The sequence below is a fragment of the Oncorhynchus mykiss genome, chromosome 2, assembly GCF_013265735.2.
Source record: "Oncorhynchus mykiss isolate Arlee chromosome 2, USDA_OmykA_1.1, whole genome shotgun sequence".
Lineage (NCBI taxonomy): Eukaryota > Metazoa > Chordata > Actinopteri > Salmoniformes > Salmonidae > Oncorhynchus > Oncorhynchus mykiss.
Window position 1 is genome coordinate 51,373,409 of NC_048566.1, and position 17,814 is coordinate 51,391,222.

A 17,814-nucleotide genomic window follows, 5' to 3' on the forward strand; every position below is an offset into this window, starting at 1 on the left:
TAGGTATAGTCTAAAACCAGAATGCCCGACGGGGATTGTGCAAAGGTAATTCTCTTTGCGCACCCAACAGCATCCAGGTCTTTACCGAATATGGATGGGAGCCACAGCTGTTGACTGAGGTAAACAATGCAATTGTATAAACAATTATTGCATATACTGTAGTCTTTCAAATTTGTGATTGACTTGGAGTTGTTTGTCTTACTATTTTAGTATAACGTACTTTCAGATCACTGAAACCCCACCTGATATGGGAGTTGTCGAACTACACTACCAGTCAAAAGTTTGGACACCTACTAATTCCAGGGTTTTTCTTTAATTTTACTATTTTCTACATTGTAGAATAATAGTGAGACTTCAAAACAATGAAATAACACACATTGACACATGTAGTAACCAAAAAAGTAAACGTGTTAGCCAAAAGCAGTGGTGGAAAAGGTACAAAAATCTCATACTTGAGTAAAAGTAAAAAATACTGTCATAGAAAATGAGTCAAGTGAAAGTCACCCAATAAAATAGTACTTCAGTAAAAGTCTAAAAGTAGTTTGTTTTAAATATGCTTGAATATTAAAAGTAAATGGAGCTGCTGAAATATACTTAAGTATGAATAATAAAAATTCCATTAATGCAAACAAGACGGCACACTTTTTCTTGTTTTTTTTTCTCGTATTTACGGAGAGCCAGGGTCATACTCCAACACTCAGACAGAATTTAAAAACAAAGCATTTGTGTTTCGTGAGTCCGCCAGATCCGATGTAGTAGGGATGACCAGGGATGTTCTCTTGATACGTGTACGAATTGGACTATTTTCTGTCCTGCTAAGCATTCAAAATGTAACAAGTACTTTTGGGTGTCAGGGAAAATGTATGGAGTAAAAAGTACATCATTTTCTTTAGGAATGTAGTGAAGTAAAAGTAGTGAAATATAAATAGTAAAGTACAGATACCACAAACTACTTAAGTAGTACTTTAAAATACTTTACACCACTGGCCAAAAGGCCTGGTTCCACCCTCTTCAAAAATATCACTCACACTGGACCAAACGTATCTATCATAACCATGTCCTTAAACCAAATACCCGACTCGATATTAAACTTCTCCAAGCCAAAATATAATTTTAGCCCCCTCCAGGGACATGCTAAACCCAGTAGTCCTTCCACCTCAAACACTCATTAGTTCAACACTCTAAGACTCCAGTGCTGTGGTCACTAGTTACCACAGAATTGGCCTTATCGTAAAAATGTATGATTTAAAAAAAAATAGGTCTTAATTTAAGATTTGGCATACGATTAGCAGTGTGGTCAAGGTTAGGTTTAAAATCAGATTTTAAGATGATCAATTGTAGAAATAGGCAGGGTTTTTTCCTTTGTGGCTGTGGTAACTAGTTACGACCCTGTGCTGTGGGAAGGAACGGCCTGATATTTGATTGATGGAAAAATTCAGCCAATGGTTGCAGCAATAGGCGGCTGCGTCAGGAAATTTATTGGTCAGGAGTAAAACGTCCTGCACCCAGAGCCATCGTGTATTTACTAATGCAGACAGATTACAAGCAAAAGCATGCGTTACAGCTGTGCAAACCCCGGATTTACAACTACAAACCATTTTGAAACAAATTAGACGTTCAATTTGTCAACCCCGAGCTTCCAGATTCGGCATGTGCAAATATGTTTTATTCACAGAAGATTCATAATTCAAAGTTTTCTAAATGAGTTGAATGCTTGCAAATGTGAAATTACATTTTTCACACATGATACAAGGTTGCGAAATTAAATGACACATTTGCGAATTATGATACAAACTTGCAAAATGAACTAACACATTTGTTTATCGGATCTCAGGGATCTCAATGTGCGACCAGGAAATTCAACATGTGCGTACTTTTAGTATCCGGTGTCCCAAACCTTCCTCGAGGACCGTTGGACTGCGCGTGCGCGCCGTGCTGCCAGCCCACGCGCGGTCCGGAGGCGGTAGTGACGCCTGACTGAAATACAGCAGCAGAAAACAAGATGTCACCCAGCAGGGTCTGAGCAAAAACAAAACATTTGATCGGCTTTTTTATTATCGCAGAACAAGGACTATGAGACAGATCATTCATAGAAGGGTGAGTTGATCTTGTTTTGCCATAAAACGAAGCGGTAATGATGACGATGTGGCTGCAGATTTATTTTTGTGCGCCTCCCGTCTGTCTCAAAATGGCGAAGAGGCTGTTACAGTAACATAAGGTTGGGAAACTGATTCTTGTAGCTAGATAATGTCATGATCTTGCTCTGATACATTTCTTATGTTGCCTCACAGTGAATGTTTTGGCATTTGCATCGAGTTTGTTTACATGGCACGTTAACTGGATGGATTTTAAACATGGCTATTTATATAGCAATTAACCACGGTTCAATATGTTCACTTTAATGGTCGGGAGGTGATTGATTAACTAACGTTAGATATTTATGTACGTTATGTGGAAACGACAATGTCATGTTTGACAAGAGGACTTTGGTAGTAAAATGGTAACGATTCTTTAGCCATCCCGTTAGGTGGCTAGTTAGTTAGCTGGAAGGGCGTGTTAATTGGCTATCGCTGCAACCTTGTCCCAGCTGGCTAGCTAACGTTAGCTGTTAACATTCCTTCGATGTTAGCTATATCATACACTGGTAAATTGGCTAAACCACATATTTTAGTCTCACCTTTGCAATAATGCAAATGTTTAATCTAGCTAAGGAGTTGCCGACTTATGTAACGTTAACCACTAACGTTAGCCACCTAGCTGGCCTTTTGGAAAGTTCATTTCAGAAGGTTAGCTAGCTATCTAAATGGTTTCCTGTTAACTAAATTAGTAACATACTTTCTTGCTTTGGCGGTGGTTCATCATAAATAAGTTGCACAGAACGTGGTCCTGTGGTTGGCTGGCGGCCACCTTCCAGAGGAAGAGCGGTACATCTCGGCAGAAAACCTGTCTCCCTCCAGCAGGTGGCGTTTCGCCCACCAAGCAAGGCGTTTTGGTATGGAGGGCAATGGGTGTCAAATTTGGTAAACAACAAAAAATGTATGGCTTGTTTGCTATGGGATTTTTATTTGCTCAAATAGACATTTCGTAATGTTTAAGTTGTGAGCAGTGTACTGATATAAGTAGGACGCAACATGACGTCAACTGTCAGAAAAAAACACTCAAGAGTTGTCTTGAGATTCAAGGAATGAGGCTTGATTTGATTTATTAGGATCCCGATTAGCTGACCCCAATGGCGACAGCTAGTCTTGAAAAGGGGATTACATACATTGAAAATACAATTTACATACATTTAAAAATAATTTAGTGTGTGTGTGCATCTCAGTTACACATACATGTCAGTATATAAACAGAAGTATGTCACATGGGGGAGAGGCGTTGTGCCGTGAGGTGTTGCTTTATTTCTTTCTTGAAACCAGTTTTGCTGTTCACTTGTACTATATAAGATGGGAGTTCCATACACTCATGGTTCTGTATAGTACCTTACATTTCCTTGAATTTGTTTTGGACCCGGGGATGGTGAAAAGACTCCTTGTGGCATTCTGGTGAGGTAAGTGTAAGTTGAATATTCAATACATTTTGGAATTTGTAACATTAATGTTTCTTATAAAAACAAGAAGTGACACAAGACATGCAGTTCTGTTCTCTGCCAGCTGCAGCACTTGCCCATATGACTGGACAATAATCAAGATGAGCTAAAACTAGAGCCGGCAGGACTTGCTGACCATGACAGTTTTACAATCTGTCTAATGTCATATCTAGGGTGTTCCTAATTTGTGGTGTGTTGCTTAGGGCACTATCCCAAGTTGATAACTACATAAGTCTACAGCTGAAAGGCACCAGCTTCAGGCAGTCTACAGGGATGACCTATTGACCTTGGAGTAAATTTTCAACTTTACTAAGGCTGGTATTTTGTTCGGACCATTAAGTGATCCGAGCATAAATCCTCAGTAAATATTCCATTGTACGTGTGCGTTTATGTTTACATAAGCGCACATGCCAAGGGAAAGAACCAAGTATCCTGATGGATTCATTCTGAACAGGTTGCAACCTGACTTCATCAGATAATTTCCATGTCGATGCCTGGAGGTCAGTAAGAGTTTACGTCAACCTCAGCACATATGTTAAGGTGTCCGGTAGTAGTTTTACTGCACATTAATGTGTCTTACACCATTATAGACGCCTTCATACCTATCACCACTATCTCATAGCCATGTTATCCACGGAGGAGCTAACCTCATGACGGAAGTACTCTATAAGCACTGAGCCAGTCGTACGCGGTGTGATCATGGTTCATGACTCCTGAATGGAGGGTTCTATTAGTGGTATGTGTGTTGACCATCAGAAGTGTGTTCTGGAGATTCTATTCCACGTGTTGCAATCTGAGTGACTAACTCATCTGTCGCTATTATCAATAGCGATTTGACTTGTGCAGTCTCTAATCCTCTTACTGGTTGTTGCTGGACTGACTGGTAGCATTTTTTTTATTTATCAACTAGGTAAGTTAGTTGAGAACAAGTTCTCATTTACAACTGCGACCTGGCCAAGATAAAGCAAAGCATTGCTACAGAAACAACAACACAGAGTTACACATGGAATAAACAAGCGTACAGTCAACACAATAGAAAAAAAAGAAAGTCTATATACAGTGTGTGCAAATGGCATGAGGTAAGGCAATAAATAGGCCATAGTAGCAACGTAATTACAATTTAGCAGATTAACATTGGAGTGATAGATGATGGTGTGTAAGTAGTGATACTGGTGTGCAAAATAGCAGAAAAGTCCATTAAAAACTATGTGGATGAGGTATGTAGATTGGTTGGGCTATTTACAGATGGACTATGTACATCTGCAGCGATCGGTTAGCTGCTCAGATAGCTGATGTTTAAAGTTAGTGAGGGAAATATAAGTCTCCAGCTTCAGTGATTTTTGCAGTTTGTTCCAGGAAGGAAGGAAAGGCAGCCAAAGAAGGTGTTGGCTTTGGGGATGACCCGTGAGATATACCAGCTGGAGTGCGTGCTACGGGTGGTTGTTATCGTGACCAGTGCGCTGAGATAAGGCGGGGCTTTACCTAGCATAGACTTATAGATGACCTGGAGCCAGTGGGTCTGGCGATGAATATGTAGCGAGGGCCAGCCAACTAGAGCATACAGGTCTCAGTGGTGGGTGGTATAAGGTGCTTTGGTAACACAACGGATGGCACTGTGATAGACTACATCCAATTTGCTCAGTAGAGTATTGGAAGTTATTTTGTAGATGACATCGCCATGGTCAAGGATCAGTAGGATAGTCAGTTTTACTAGGGTAAGTTTGTCGGCGTGAGTGAAGGAGGCTTTGTTGCGAAATAGAAAGCCAATTCTGGATTTGATTTTGAATTGGAGATGTTTGATATGAGTCTGGAAGTAGAGTTTACAGTCTAACCAGACACCTAGGTATTTGTAGTTGTCCACATACTCTAGGTCAGAACCGTCCAGAGTAGTGATGCTAGTCGGGTGGGCAGGTGCGGGCAGCGAACGGTTGAAAAGCATGCATTTGGTTTTGCTGGCGTTTTAAGAGCAGTTGGAAGCCACGGAAGCAGAAGCCATGGCATTGAAGCTTGTTTGGAGGTTGGTTAACACAGTGCCCAAAGAAGGGCCAGATGTATACAGAATGGTGTTGTCTGCGTAGAGGTGGATCAGGGAATCATTCGCAGCAAGAGCAATGTTGTTGATATATACAAAGAAAAGAGTCGTCCCGAGAATTGAACCCTGTGGTACCCCCATAGACTACCAGACGTCCAGACAACAGGCCCTCCGGTTTGACACACTGAACTGTCTGCAAAGTAGTTTGTGAACCAGGCGAGGCAGTTATTTGAGAAACTAAGGCTATTGAGTCTGCCGATAAGAATGTGGTAATTGAAAGCCTTGGCCAGGTCGATGAAGACTGCTGCACAGTATGGTCTTTTATCGATGGCGGTTATGATATCGTTTAGCATTGGTACTCAAGGGGACCAGTTGTCCTACCGATTTTATTCAGAAATGTTATCCTACAGGAACACATGATATGGAGCATTTTACTAGTTTTATTGTAGTTGAATCTACACATGGCAAGGCATGACTATTTTTGCTATTTGTTTTGGAGGTGGAAGTCCACTGGACTTCTTTTACAACCAGTGTAGGACACCTCAGTAATATCTTAATGTGTTCTAAGATTACCCCTGTCTAGGGGCCTGTCTGCTCCTCACTGTTCTCATAGGGGAGTTTACGACTAGATTTGTTTTCCGCTCTGGTGGCCTCGTACGGTGATGCACGTAGTCTCGACCACCACCACCAGCGGTTGGTATCACAACCAAAAAGGTTGGACCCTATGTACAAAATGTCAGCGGCCGCATAATGAGAATGACTGTAACCTTTCAACCAAATCACCTGGTGTTTGTGCTTCAAAATGCTCAGTGGCTGTTTCAGATTTCAAAAGCAGTTCCTCGGCAATGTTTTCATTTCCTGCTTTTGTCAATAGTTGCTCGGTTCTCTTCATGTCAGCCATGTCTTGCACATGCTTCAGCTGTGCACTGCAGTATTGCGATCAATCCTTTTTGGGGTGGAGGTTCACTAATATGACAACCAGCCCATTCATGAGCTTTCAATACGACTTTCCTCAGTACAAAATCCTCGACGACCCACTGTGCTGTCAGACTCGGCATGCTCATGGAGCTGATATCGCTGGTCCAATTGTCAGTCGTGATGCTACTACTGTGTAACTCCGGTAGGACAACATCTGAAAAATAGTTTGCTTGGTAGTGTACCGGTGCTTGACCAGTCGGCGAAAGCCAACATCGCCCACGACAGAGAACAGTTGATTGTTAAGGAAAGCAAGAGCAAAGAAAGAATTCGGCAGACAGGGTGGGCGGGTCGTCACGTGTTACAAGTGTAGCGCAAAATTTTACGTGGTGTCATTACGTCATGTACCTATGTTATAGGTATGCATGTCTGCTTTGACATTAGTTTTGCACATTGCTGTTAAACTAGACATCGGGGTCGATGTTGGCAGTTTTGGCTAATATCGGATGATTCCGATATGTTCGCCTACTACGCATCCCCAATTTATTACTATGAGGTAGGATACAAAGTCTGAAAATTAGGCTTTTCATTTAACCAGATTTCATAGCTTTTGGCAATGGCTCACAGAACTTGTTTTTGTTCTAACATCTGTCCCCCTGTGTTTATGACTAAGTCGGAAGTTTAATGAAACAATATCAAACCATTTTTTTTGTCCATTGAGTGCTAGTGTAGAATTTTACAATGTATTAAATATAGAATTTAACCTTCTGAACCACCCATCCCGGATCCGGTATAACTCATCAGCAACGCTGAATAGCATAGCGCCACAGTCAAATAATATTACTAGAAAATATTCATGAAATCACAAGTGCAATATTGCAAAACACAGCTTAGCCTTTTGTTAATCCACCTGTCGTCTCAGATTTTGAAATTATGCTTTACGGCGAAAGCAATGCAAGCGTTTGTAAGTTTATCGATCGTTCGAAAAAACAATAAGCACACTTAGCATCAGGTAACTTGGTCAGAAATCAGAAAAGCAATCATATTAATCGTTTACCTTTGATCTTCGGATGTTTTCACTTTCGAGACTCCCAGTTAGACAACAAATGTTCCTTTTGTTCCATAAATACATTTTATATATCCAAATACCTCTGTTAGTTTGGTGCGTTATGCCCAGGAATCCACAGGAAAAAGTGGTCATGACATATGCAGACAAATTCCAAATTATATCCATAATGTCCACAGAGAAATGTCAAATGTTTTTTTATAATCAATCCTCAGGGTGTTTTTCAAATATCTATTCCATAATATATCAACCGGGACAGTTGGCGTTTCACTAGGACCGGGAGTCGCAATGGCCGCCTTTCTCTTTTGCGTTCAACTCACTCTGAGAGCCCCCACCTATCCACCTACGCAATGTGGTCGTTCACGCTCATTCTTCAAAATAAAAGCCTAAAACTATGTCTAAAGGCTGTTGACACCTTAGGGAAACCATAGAAAAAGGAATCTGGTTGATATCCCATTGAGTGGCTGCTGCCAACACACTGACTCAACTCCAGCCACTTTAATAATGGGAAATGATGTAAAATATATCACTAGCCACTTTAAACAATGCTACCTAATATAATGTTACATACCCTACATTATTCATCTCATATGTATATACTGTACTCTATATCATCTACTGCATCTTTATGTAATACATGTATCACTAGCCACTATGCCACTTTGTTTACATACTCATCTCATATGTATATACTGCACTCAATACCATCTACTGTATCTTGCCTATTCCGCTCTGTACCATCACTCATTCATATATCTTTATGTACATATTCTTTATCCCCTTACACTTGTGTCTATAAGGTAGTAGTTTTGGAATTGTTAGCTAGATTACTTGTTGATTATTACTGCATCGTCGGAACTAGAAGCACAAGCATTTTGCTACACTCGCATTAACATCTGCTAACCATGTGTATGTGACAAATAAAATTTGATTTGATTTGAAATGGGCAATAGGGATGCATAACAACAGAGGTTTCAAAAACAGGGGCACTTCCTGATTGGATTTTCCTCAGGTTTTAGTCTGCAATATCAGTTCTGTTTAACTCAGACACAATTTTGACAGTTTTGGAAACTTTAGTGTTTTCTATCCTAATCTGTCAATTATATGCATATTCTATTATCTGGTCCTGAAAAATAGGCCGTTTACTTTGGGAACGTTATTTTTCCAAACATAAAAATAGTGCCCCCTAGCTTCAAGAAGTTAAGAGACACTGGAGCTTTAGATTCTTTCTCTAAAGAGTCTGATACTGGCAGTTGTGTAATGGTATGTGGTATGGGTTTAGTTCCATTCTCTTGTCCTTTACATGAAGTTACCCTAAAATGTGGTCTGGTAGAGGGTGATGTAGATGTTGGGGTTAGAACCCAGTTGCCAGTAGAGGGAGTCCATTGTTTAGGGTAATACCTGATGCCTTAACATTACCAAAATACACATCTGACTTTGTAGCCTTTGAGTTTGTTGGCAAGAAGGTTGATTTTACTTCTGTGGCAATCACCCTCCTCCCTCTCATTTTGTGTGGATTAAAGATGTTTTTCACTTTAGTAAATTGGAGAAGATAAAATATACCCTATGGGTATCTTCTGACAGATTCTACTGAATATGGCCACCTTTCTTTGCTTATTTTTATTTAAATAGGCAAGTCCGTTAAGAATAAATTCTTATTTACAATGATGGCCTACCCCAGCCATCATTGTCCGGATGATGCTGGGCCAATTGTGCACCACCCTATGGGATTCCCAATCATGGCTGGTTGAGATTTTATTTATCGGACATTTGAGAAATTTACTGCTCATCCATATGCAATGGGTGCGTTCCCCAACTAGGGGGCCGCATACCAAATCTGGTTTGCGGTAGATTTTATTTGGCACCAAGTTTTCTGAGCAAAACAAATATATATTTTATTTTGTTGGACATAAGACTATAAAATCACCAACAAATAAGCTCCAAGTGATTTTAATTTTGGAAATGTGTTCCAAAGTATTCCCACGCGTGGTGTATTAGGTACACCAGTCTAATACCAGGTCGGACCTCCCTTTGCGTCCAGAACAGACTGAATTGTTGGGGCATTGAAACGTTGCTCAATTGGTATCAAGGGACCCAATGTGTGGCAGGATAACATTCCCTACATCACATATGTGAACAATATATGTAGTCAAAAAACAATTGCATTTTGTCATAAGTTAACAAGCAATATGTGAAAACTGTTGTGGAAATCTGCAGCGCTCAGTCGACTACAAAACTCAAAATGCAATGCTCTCTAGAATGTTTGCTGGCTAGCTAGCTAGAACACACAATACCAAAGTCAATATCAGCATGTGAAGTAGTTAGCGAGTTGTAAAATCCCTGAAAAACTGCAGTATCAAATGAGGAGTTACATTCTCACCATATATGATCCATCTTCATAATCAACAGTAGCCTAGGCGCCTGTCGCGCGCCGTCTCAGCAGCAGGTGAGGCATGCCTGTAAGGCAGCGTTCAAGGAGTGAGAGTGGTTCTGAATCCCGGAACATTTGTCTGGCTACAATTTTATTTATCGACTTTGATTGGCCAAAAGCCGGCAATTACCGGTTAACGGAAACCCTGTGTGTTTTAAAACCAACCAATAACTCTCTGTCCACATATCACTCACTTTATACAAGATGTCACCCTCATTCACATAGTTTCCTAGCTCTCTCAACATGCAGGTGCCGGTCTTTTAACATACACATACAAGATGCAGTGTACACACTGACTAGATCCTATTGTACACTGACTCACCCTAGTTTTGCTATGTCTGGATTCACCTCATGACCCATTATGGCTTCTCGTAGCTTTTTAAGCTGAGAGAAGAGGGATTTGGTTTGGGAAATGTGTGACAAGACAGTGCTGTCTCTGCAGTTTTAAAGGCTGTTACTGTCTGACTGACTACCTGACCGGGGGCTTTAAGTGAATAGAGGTGGGTGGTGGTCCAGGCTCGTGGTGGTGGGGCAAACATTCAAATAATCAAATCTTGATGATGAGTTGGCTATTTGAATCAGCTGTGTAGTGCTAGGACAAAAACCTGGCTAGTACACAGACACAATCAGATGGACAAAAGACAAACAACTGGCCAAGTCCTACTTTGAAATGATATGTCAACTTTTGTTGCACTGAAAGTTTGACTGGAAGGGATTGGACTGCAGTGAAAGTTATTCACACGTGTACACAGATTTACTTCCAGTGTGATAAGGGTAGTGCTCCATAGTATTTTGATTGACTCAACATTGAAAGAGTGATTCGTTTTATTGAAGGATCATGAAAGTCATGCCTGTTTCTCAAAAACATTGCAACTTTAACAGTTTGTTAACGTTATATTTAAACTTTCTTGTCCACAAAATACGTGTGAGTACACCCACTTATTACTCAACCCCACACACACACAAACACACCAGTCCTGGCAGAGCTGAGTTGGCTCTTGCAGGTGTCAGAGCTGGCATAGGCTTGGTGACAATGTCATATGTGAGAGGTCAGGCTAATTTGGTTAGCGGCCTATTTATGAGCTGGACAGTCAGTGCTGCCTTCCTGCCTGCCTTCTCACCTTTCCCTTGTCCCCTCCTTTCTCCACAGTCCCCTCTTGTAATAAGCCAGCCCACGACAGTTTGTTTCACAGAATGAATGACTTGATGGCATAGTTTATTCTCGTGGTTCGGTGTCTCAACATGAGACAACAGACAAACAAACCGAATTCCACCTGTGAATCCTTGTGGACCTTTATTTATTTTACCTTTATTTAACCAGGCAAGTCAGTTAAGAACAAATTCTTATTTTCAATGACGGCCTGGGAACAGTGGGTTAACTGCCTGTTCAGGGGCAGAACGACAGATTTGTACCTTGTCAGCTCGGGGGTTTGAACTCGCAACCTTCCGGTTACTAGTCCAACGCTCTAACCACTAGGCTACCCTGTTTCTGGTGTGTTGTGGTCTTTACTTAAACCCTGTCTCATTCTTTTTGTGGATCTGTCAGCTGGGAGAATGGACTGTCATTTCTCTTTGCTTATTTGAGCTGTTCTTGCCATAATATGGGCTTAGTCCTATTTGGTAAAATACCACATTCTGTATACCACCCCTACCCTGTCACAACATAACTGATTGGCTCAAATGGATTAATTAAGAAGGAAATAAATTCCACAAATTCACTTTTAATGAGTCACACCTGTTAATTGAAATGCATTCCAAGTGACTACCTCCATGAAGCTGGTTGAGAGAATGCCAAGTGTGTGCAAAGCTGTCTTCAAGACAAAGGCTACTTGAAGAATCTCCAATATTTTGATTTGTTGAACACTTTCTTGGTTACTACATGATTCCATGTGTTTATAGTTTTGATGTCTTCACTATTATTCTACAATTTAGAAAATATTGAACATTTTAAGAAAAACCTTTGAATGAGTAGGTGTGTCCGAACTTTTGACTGGTACTGTACATTTATTTACACCTGTCTGGAATTTGCCTTCGTGAGAAAGGTGCCCGTCAGCATTAAACCAACAGAATACAGACAAGTTCACATAGACCTCATACAGAATATACAAAATCGGAACAGTAAACTTAAAACATAACTCTGGCATCATTGTTTGGAACATCAAATCGCATTAGAATTGCAGTATCACATCGCAATAGAATCGTGATACATATCGTATTGGCACATACTGTAAGTATTGTGATAATATCATGAGGTCTGGCAATTCCCAGCGATACTCCTCAGTCCTGCATTGTCAGCTGTCTGGACGACTAGTCTCTGGCACACACACACGGATCCCACGCATACAAACATTTCTACAAAGAGGATGGCACCCCCACATAAACACTTGTAAGCATGTGTACACACACAGACAGACTCTTTGTGGTCTAGCCAATAAGCAGCTTAAAGCCACTGTCACCCCAGCTACTAGCAGTCTTATGGCTCAGGACGTACATGCTTTGCTGCAGAACCACAAATGGCTGTGTTGGTTTTGTTTCTGTTTATTAGTAGATTAGGCTACCCTATCAATATGCCGTACTATTAGCCTAAATATGTTCCACACCTGTCAGAGGCCAGAATGAGAGAAGTGAGCCTTGCCATTAGGCAGAATGGCAGATATCATTGTGTTTGTACCGCGTTGATTAGTAATCAAATTTTTCTGTCAATAACCGTAAACTAATTTAATTTTTCCTTCTTACTCTCCCTCCACCTCTTTGTTTTGCTCTCTCCCCTTATTCTCACCCTTGTATCCGCCCCTCTGTTTGGAGTACCAGTTGTAGTCTCTGAGGACTGAGCAGCTGACCTGAGGACCCCCCCTACACCCTCACCCCTAGTCCAGAGGGCGAGAGCAGCCACTACAGCCACCATGGTGCTGTCACAGAGACAACGAGATGAACTGTGAGTACACACACACACACACGACACAGGGTTTGTACGGTCATAAATCCTGGATAAGTTATGGAAAATGACTTGTTTTCCAGGCTTGTTGGACATTGAGATATTAAAGACATGATCGATCAGACGCATAGTATATAAAGGAGTGAGATCTGTAGAAAGACAGTGTGGCTGTGGAATGTGCTGGGTGGAAGGGAGGAGATCACAGGATTGCTATAGGGGAAACAGATGGACATCTGTGGATTAGGTGGAGGGTTTGAGGTCAGGTCAGATCCCCTGAAGGGAGTAATAAGGGTTTAGTATCCTGTTACCCTCTTCCTGTGGAACCTTAAGATGTAAGGAGTGTCCAGAAGTCTCCAAAGTGGGGGATATATATATATATATATATATATATATATATATATATATATATATATATATATATATATATATATATATATATATATATATATATATATATATATATATATATATATATATATATATATATATACAGACAGACAGACAGACCCACCCTTGCGAAAGTACGACCTTTTCTGCAAATCTACCAAGACCTGGCCGTCCCTCTAAACTTTCAGCTCATACAAGGAGAAGACTGATCAGAGATGCAGCCAAGAGGCCCATGATCACTCTGGATGAACTGCAGAGATCTACAGCTGAGGTGGGAGACTCTGTCCATAGGACAACAATCAGTCGTATATTGCACAAATCTGGCCTTTATGGAAGAGTGGCAAGAAGAAAGCCATTTCTTAAAGATATCCATAAAAAGTGTTGTTTAAAGTTTGCCACAAGCCACCTGGGAGACACACCAAACATGTGGAAGAAGGTGCTCTGGTCAGATGAAACCAAAATTGAACTTTTTGGCAACAATGCAAAACGTTATGTTTGGCGTAAAAGCAACAGAGCTCATCACCCTGAACACACCATCCCCACTGTCAAACATGGTGGTGGCAGCATCATGGTTTGGGCCTGCTTTTCTTCAGCAGGGACAGGGAAGATGGTTAAAATTGATGGGAAGATGGATGGAGCCAAATACAGGACCATTCTGGAAGAAAACCTGATGGAGTCTGCAAAAGACCTGAGACTGGGACGGAGATTTGTCTTCCAACAAGACAATGATCGAAAACATAAAGCAAAATCTACAATGGAATGGTTCAAAAATAAACATATCCAGGTGTTAGAATGGCCAAGTCAAAGTCCAGACCTGAATCAAATCGAGAATCTGTGGAAAGAACTGAAAACTGCTGTTCACAAATGCTCTCCATCCAACCTCACTGAGCTCGAGCTGTTTTGCAAGGAGGAATGGGAAAAAATTTCAGTCTCTCGATGTGCAAAACTGATAGAGACATACCCCAAGCGACTTACAGCTGTAATCGCAGCAAAAGGTGGCGCTACAAAGTATTAACTTAAGGGGGCTGAATAATTTTGCACACCCAATTTTTCAGTTTTTGATTTGTTAAAAAAGTTTGAAATATCCAATAAATGTCGTTCCACTTCATGATTGTGTCCCACTTGTTGTTGATTCTTCACAAAAAAATACAGTTTTATATCTTTATGTTTGAAGCCTGAAATGTGGCAAAAGGTCGCAAAGTTCAAGGGGGCCGAATACTTTCGCAAGGCACTGTATATATCTCTATCTCTACTATTATTCTGATATTTCACATTCTTAAAATAAAGTGGTGAACCTAACTGACCTAAAACAGACTAGGATTAAATGTCAGGAATAGTGAAAAACTGAGTTTAAATGTATTTGGCTACGGTATATGTAAACTTCTGACTTCAACTGTATATTCCCGTTAATTCCCACGGAAAGTTTCCACCTTTTGAATATTCCCCAAAATGTGGAACGAGTCAAGGGGTCTGAATACTTTCAGAATGCGATGTTTTTGACAGTGTCTTAAACATGCTCATTCTGTTACTATAAAGAAATCAAACTGTTACTTGCATGTGACTCTGATGGAGGATTTTAGAAAGTGATGCTCCTTTTCCTGTCTGTCAATTACAAGATGTTACAAGATCTCTTCTTGTCCAATTTGACAACTGAAAGTACTGCCACTCATCAGACTGTCAATTTAGTCTTGCCTATAGGCTAACTCTCATTATGTGTGAAATTCTTTTTTGAATAGTTTAGGTGTAGTATTCCTGGGCTGTGCAGGCTGACTGGCATCGTTTTGTTTCCCCTTGGTCATCAACTTGGATAAAGTCAAGGATATGTTTTGCATTATTCTAAAGGCTTACTGCAACACGTAGCATGTTTTCCTTTCCCTTACAATAAATGTAATTTAGTCATAGCATTATAGTAAACAAAACAGCCCCGTATCAACTTATTTTTACAAAGTAAAGCGTAACAGAGAATGCATCAACCCCCAAGTCGGTTGTGATATTAAGATGAGCGCCAACGATAAATCCGCATCATTACATGGTTGTTCTAAATTATATCAACCTCTTCACCCTGTACAATTCAGTTAGGCCTCATTTTAAATTTGATTGTGAAGTAACGTGCACAATTATCGGCCATTCGTCATCCATTTAGTGGGCTGGCATCATTTGCTTTCTTTCGCTCGGATAGAGTCAAGGATAAGTTTTGCATTATTCTAAAAGCCTACTGAAACACCTATCATGTGTTAGTTTCCCTTTACAATCAATTTGATTAGCAATAACGTTATAGTAAGTAAAAGTCCCGTCAGTTTCATTTTACAAAGTAAAATGTATATTAAAATTATATCAAACCACAAGGCGTACGGTCAAATTATTTGCTATAAACATAAGTGACAAAGCTGATGAATATGTGAATCATTACAGTATAGTCTTTCTGAATTAAGTCAACCTCGTATCAGTTAGTCCTAATTTTAAATTAAATTGTAAATTAAGTGCACAATTTTCACCCATTCATCCATGTGTCCATTCAGTGAGGTGAGGGCGAGGGAGACTCATTAGCGCCGGGCTGTGTACCAACGTCCTACAGCACGTTGTCTTGGCGGGTTAAGTTGGCAATAGGTCTCAGGTGAAGAAAAACGGTAAAGTTCAAAATACTTTTCTGTTTGTGATTTCAAAATTCTGACATGAGCTATGTAAAATATTTTTTTACATTTACAAAATCAAATGTCAGTGGCCGTTGGCCTTTGGCGGTTCTAGTGTTAAAGAAAGATTTTTAAGCCTTGAGACAATTGAGACATGGATTCTGTATGTGTGCCATTCAGAGGGTGGATGGGCAATACTACAGATTTAAGTGCCTTTGAACGGGGAATGGTTGTAAGTTCCAGGCGCTTCTTGGTTTTAGTTGTGTGTCTCTGTAGTGTAGTACAGTCCAGTAGCTCTGCAGACAGGAAACAGCCTGTAGAAACACACTGCTCTCTGATGGCACACTGGGCCAAAGGTTGACCTCATAGACACAAACCACATTCTCTCTGAAAGTGTGCCCAGCCGCACACATACTTGAACACACTCACTCACACAGGTTACACTGATCCAGCAGCCACTTGAGGAGTGCTGATGTCCTGCTGCTCATAAAACATTTAGCCCACATCAGAGAACGGAACCATGCTGCCACTTTATGCTTCTTCTGAGTGTTCCATCCCTCCAGCAGTCGTCGTGTTTCCATGACCACCAGAAACACTGGCTGTGATTCATTCTTCGGCATTGTTTTCCTAGAGGAAACATTTCACTGGACACACACTTTTCTGATACAGTATTTAAGGAGTTATGGGAGCTACCTGCAGTCACAACACTGACTGAATGAAACATGCTGGGTTAAAACTGGATTTTGAGATTGTCACATACCCTGCATGATTATGAAGACAACCTTGGAATATAATGTGCATATTGACGGTTGTGTTTTGTGCTCTTTATTCTCTCTCTCTTTCTCAGAAACCGAGCGATAGGAGACTACCTCCGCTCAAACGGCTATGAAGAAGCCTATTCCACCTTCAAGAAAGAGGCAGAGTTAGATATGGTAAGCAAACGAATGCACACTAACTTGCCCCAAAACTGCCACACTAACCTATTCTTTGATTTCCTTGCAATTATTTAAAACCTAGAAATCACGCTCTCATTTTTCAATTTCTGTCTCCTACTCCCACAGAATGAGGAGCTAGATAAGAAGTATGCTGGTCTTTTGGAGAAGAAATGGACCTCTGTCATCAGATTACAGAAGAAGGTGAGTTGACGTCACTTTTATGGTGTTATGGTATTTTGTGTGTGTGTGTGTTTTGATTTTCCATCCCATATTGGAATTGCAGATGGTTTTTAAGCTCTGATGCACTTTGCACCATTTTAACAGTTAAAAAAAAAGTTATTTTGTGGTATGTGTTTACTATATTATACACTGCTCAAAAAAATAAAGGGAACACTTAAACAACACAATGTAACTCCAAGTCAATCACACTTCTGTGAAATCAAACTGTCCACTTAGGAAGCAACACTGATTGACAAATTTCACATGCTGTTGTGCAAATGGAATAGACAACAGGTGGAAATTATAGGCAATTAGCAAGACACCCCCAATAAAGGAGTGGTTCTGCAGGTGGGGACCACAGACCGCTTCTCAGTTCCTATGCTTCCTGGCTGATGTTTTGGTCACTTTTGAATGCTGGCGGTGCTTTCACTCTAGTGGTAGCATGAGACGGAGTCTACAATCCACACAAGTGGCTCAGGTAGTGCAGCTCATCCAAGATGGCACATCAATGCGAGCTGTGGCAAGAAGGTTTGCTGTGTCTGTCAGCGTAGTGTCCAGAGCATGGAGGCGCTTCCAGGAGACAGGCCAGTACATCAGGAGACGTGGAGGAGGCGGTAGGAGGGCAACAACCCAGCAGCAGGACCGCTACCTCCGCTTTTGTGCAAGGAGGAGCAGGAG

At 40.8% G+C, this 17,814-nt stretch overlaps 1 protein-coding gene across 3 annotated transcripts in view; it reads left to right on the forward strand.

Annotated features, from left to right (window-relative positions):
* Positions 1-1,915: 1,915 nt before the first annotated feature.
* The window catches only part of LOC110491314 (lissencephaly-1 homolog B), a 30,292-nt gene continuing 14,393 nt past the window's right edge, over positions 1,916-17,814 (forward strand). The window contains exons 1-4 of one of the 3 annotated variants that reach the window (XM_036950266.1): positions 1,916-2,097; positions 12,836-12,965; positions 16,830-16,914; positions 17,044-17,118. In XM_036950266.1, coding sequence (XP_036806161.1) covers positions 12,934-12,965; positions 16,830-16,914; positions 17,044-17,118 — 192 coding nt within the window. In that variant the 5' untranslated portion in view covers positions 1,916-2,097; positions 12,836-12,933. The remainder of the gene's footprint in view (positions 2,098-12,835; positions 12,966-16,829; positions 16,915-17,043; positions 17,119-17,814) is intronic. The other 2 variants (XM_036950263.1, XM_021564680.2) reach the window with 2 other exon arrangements.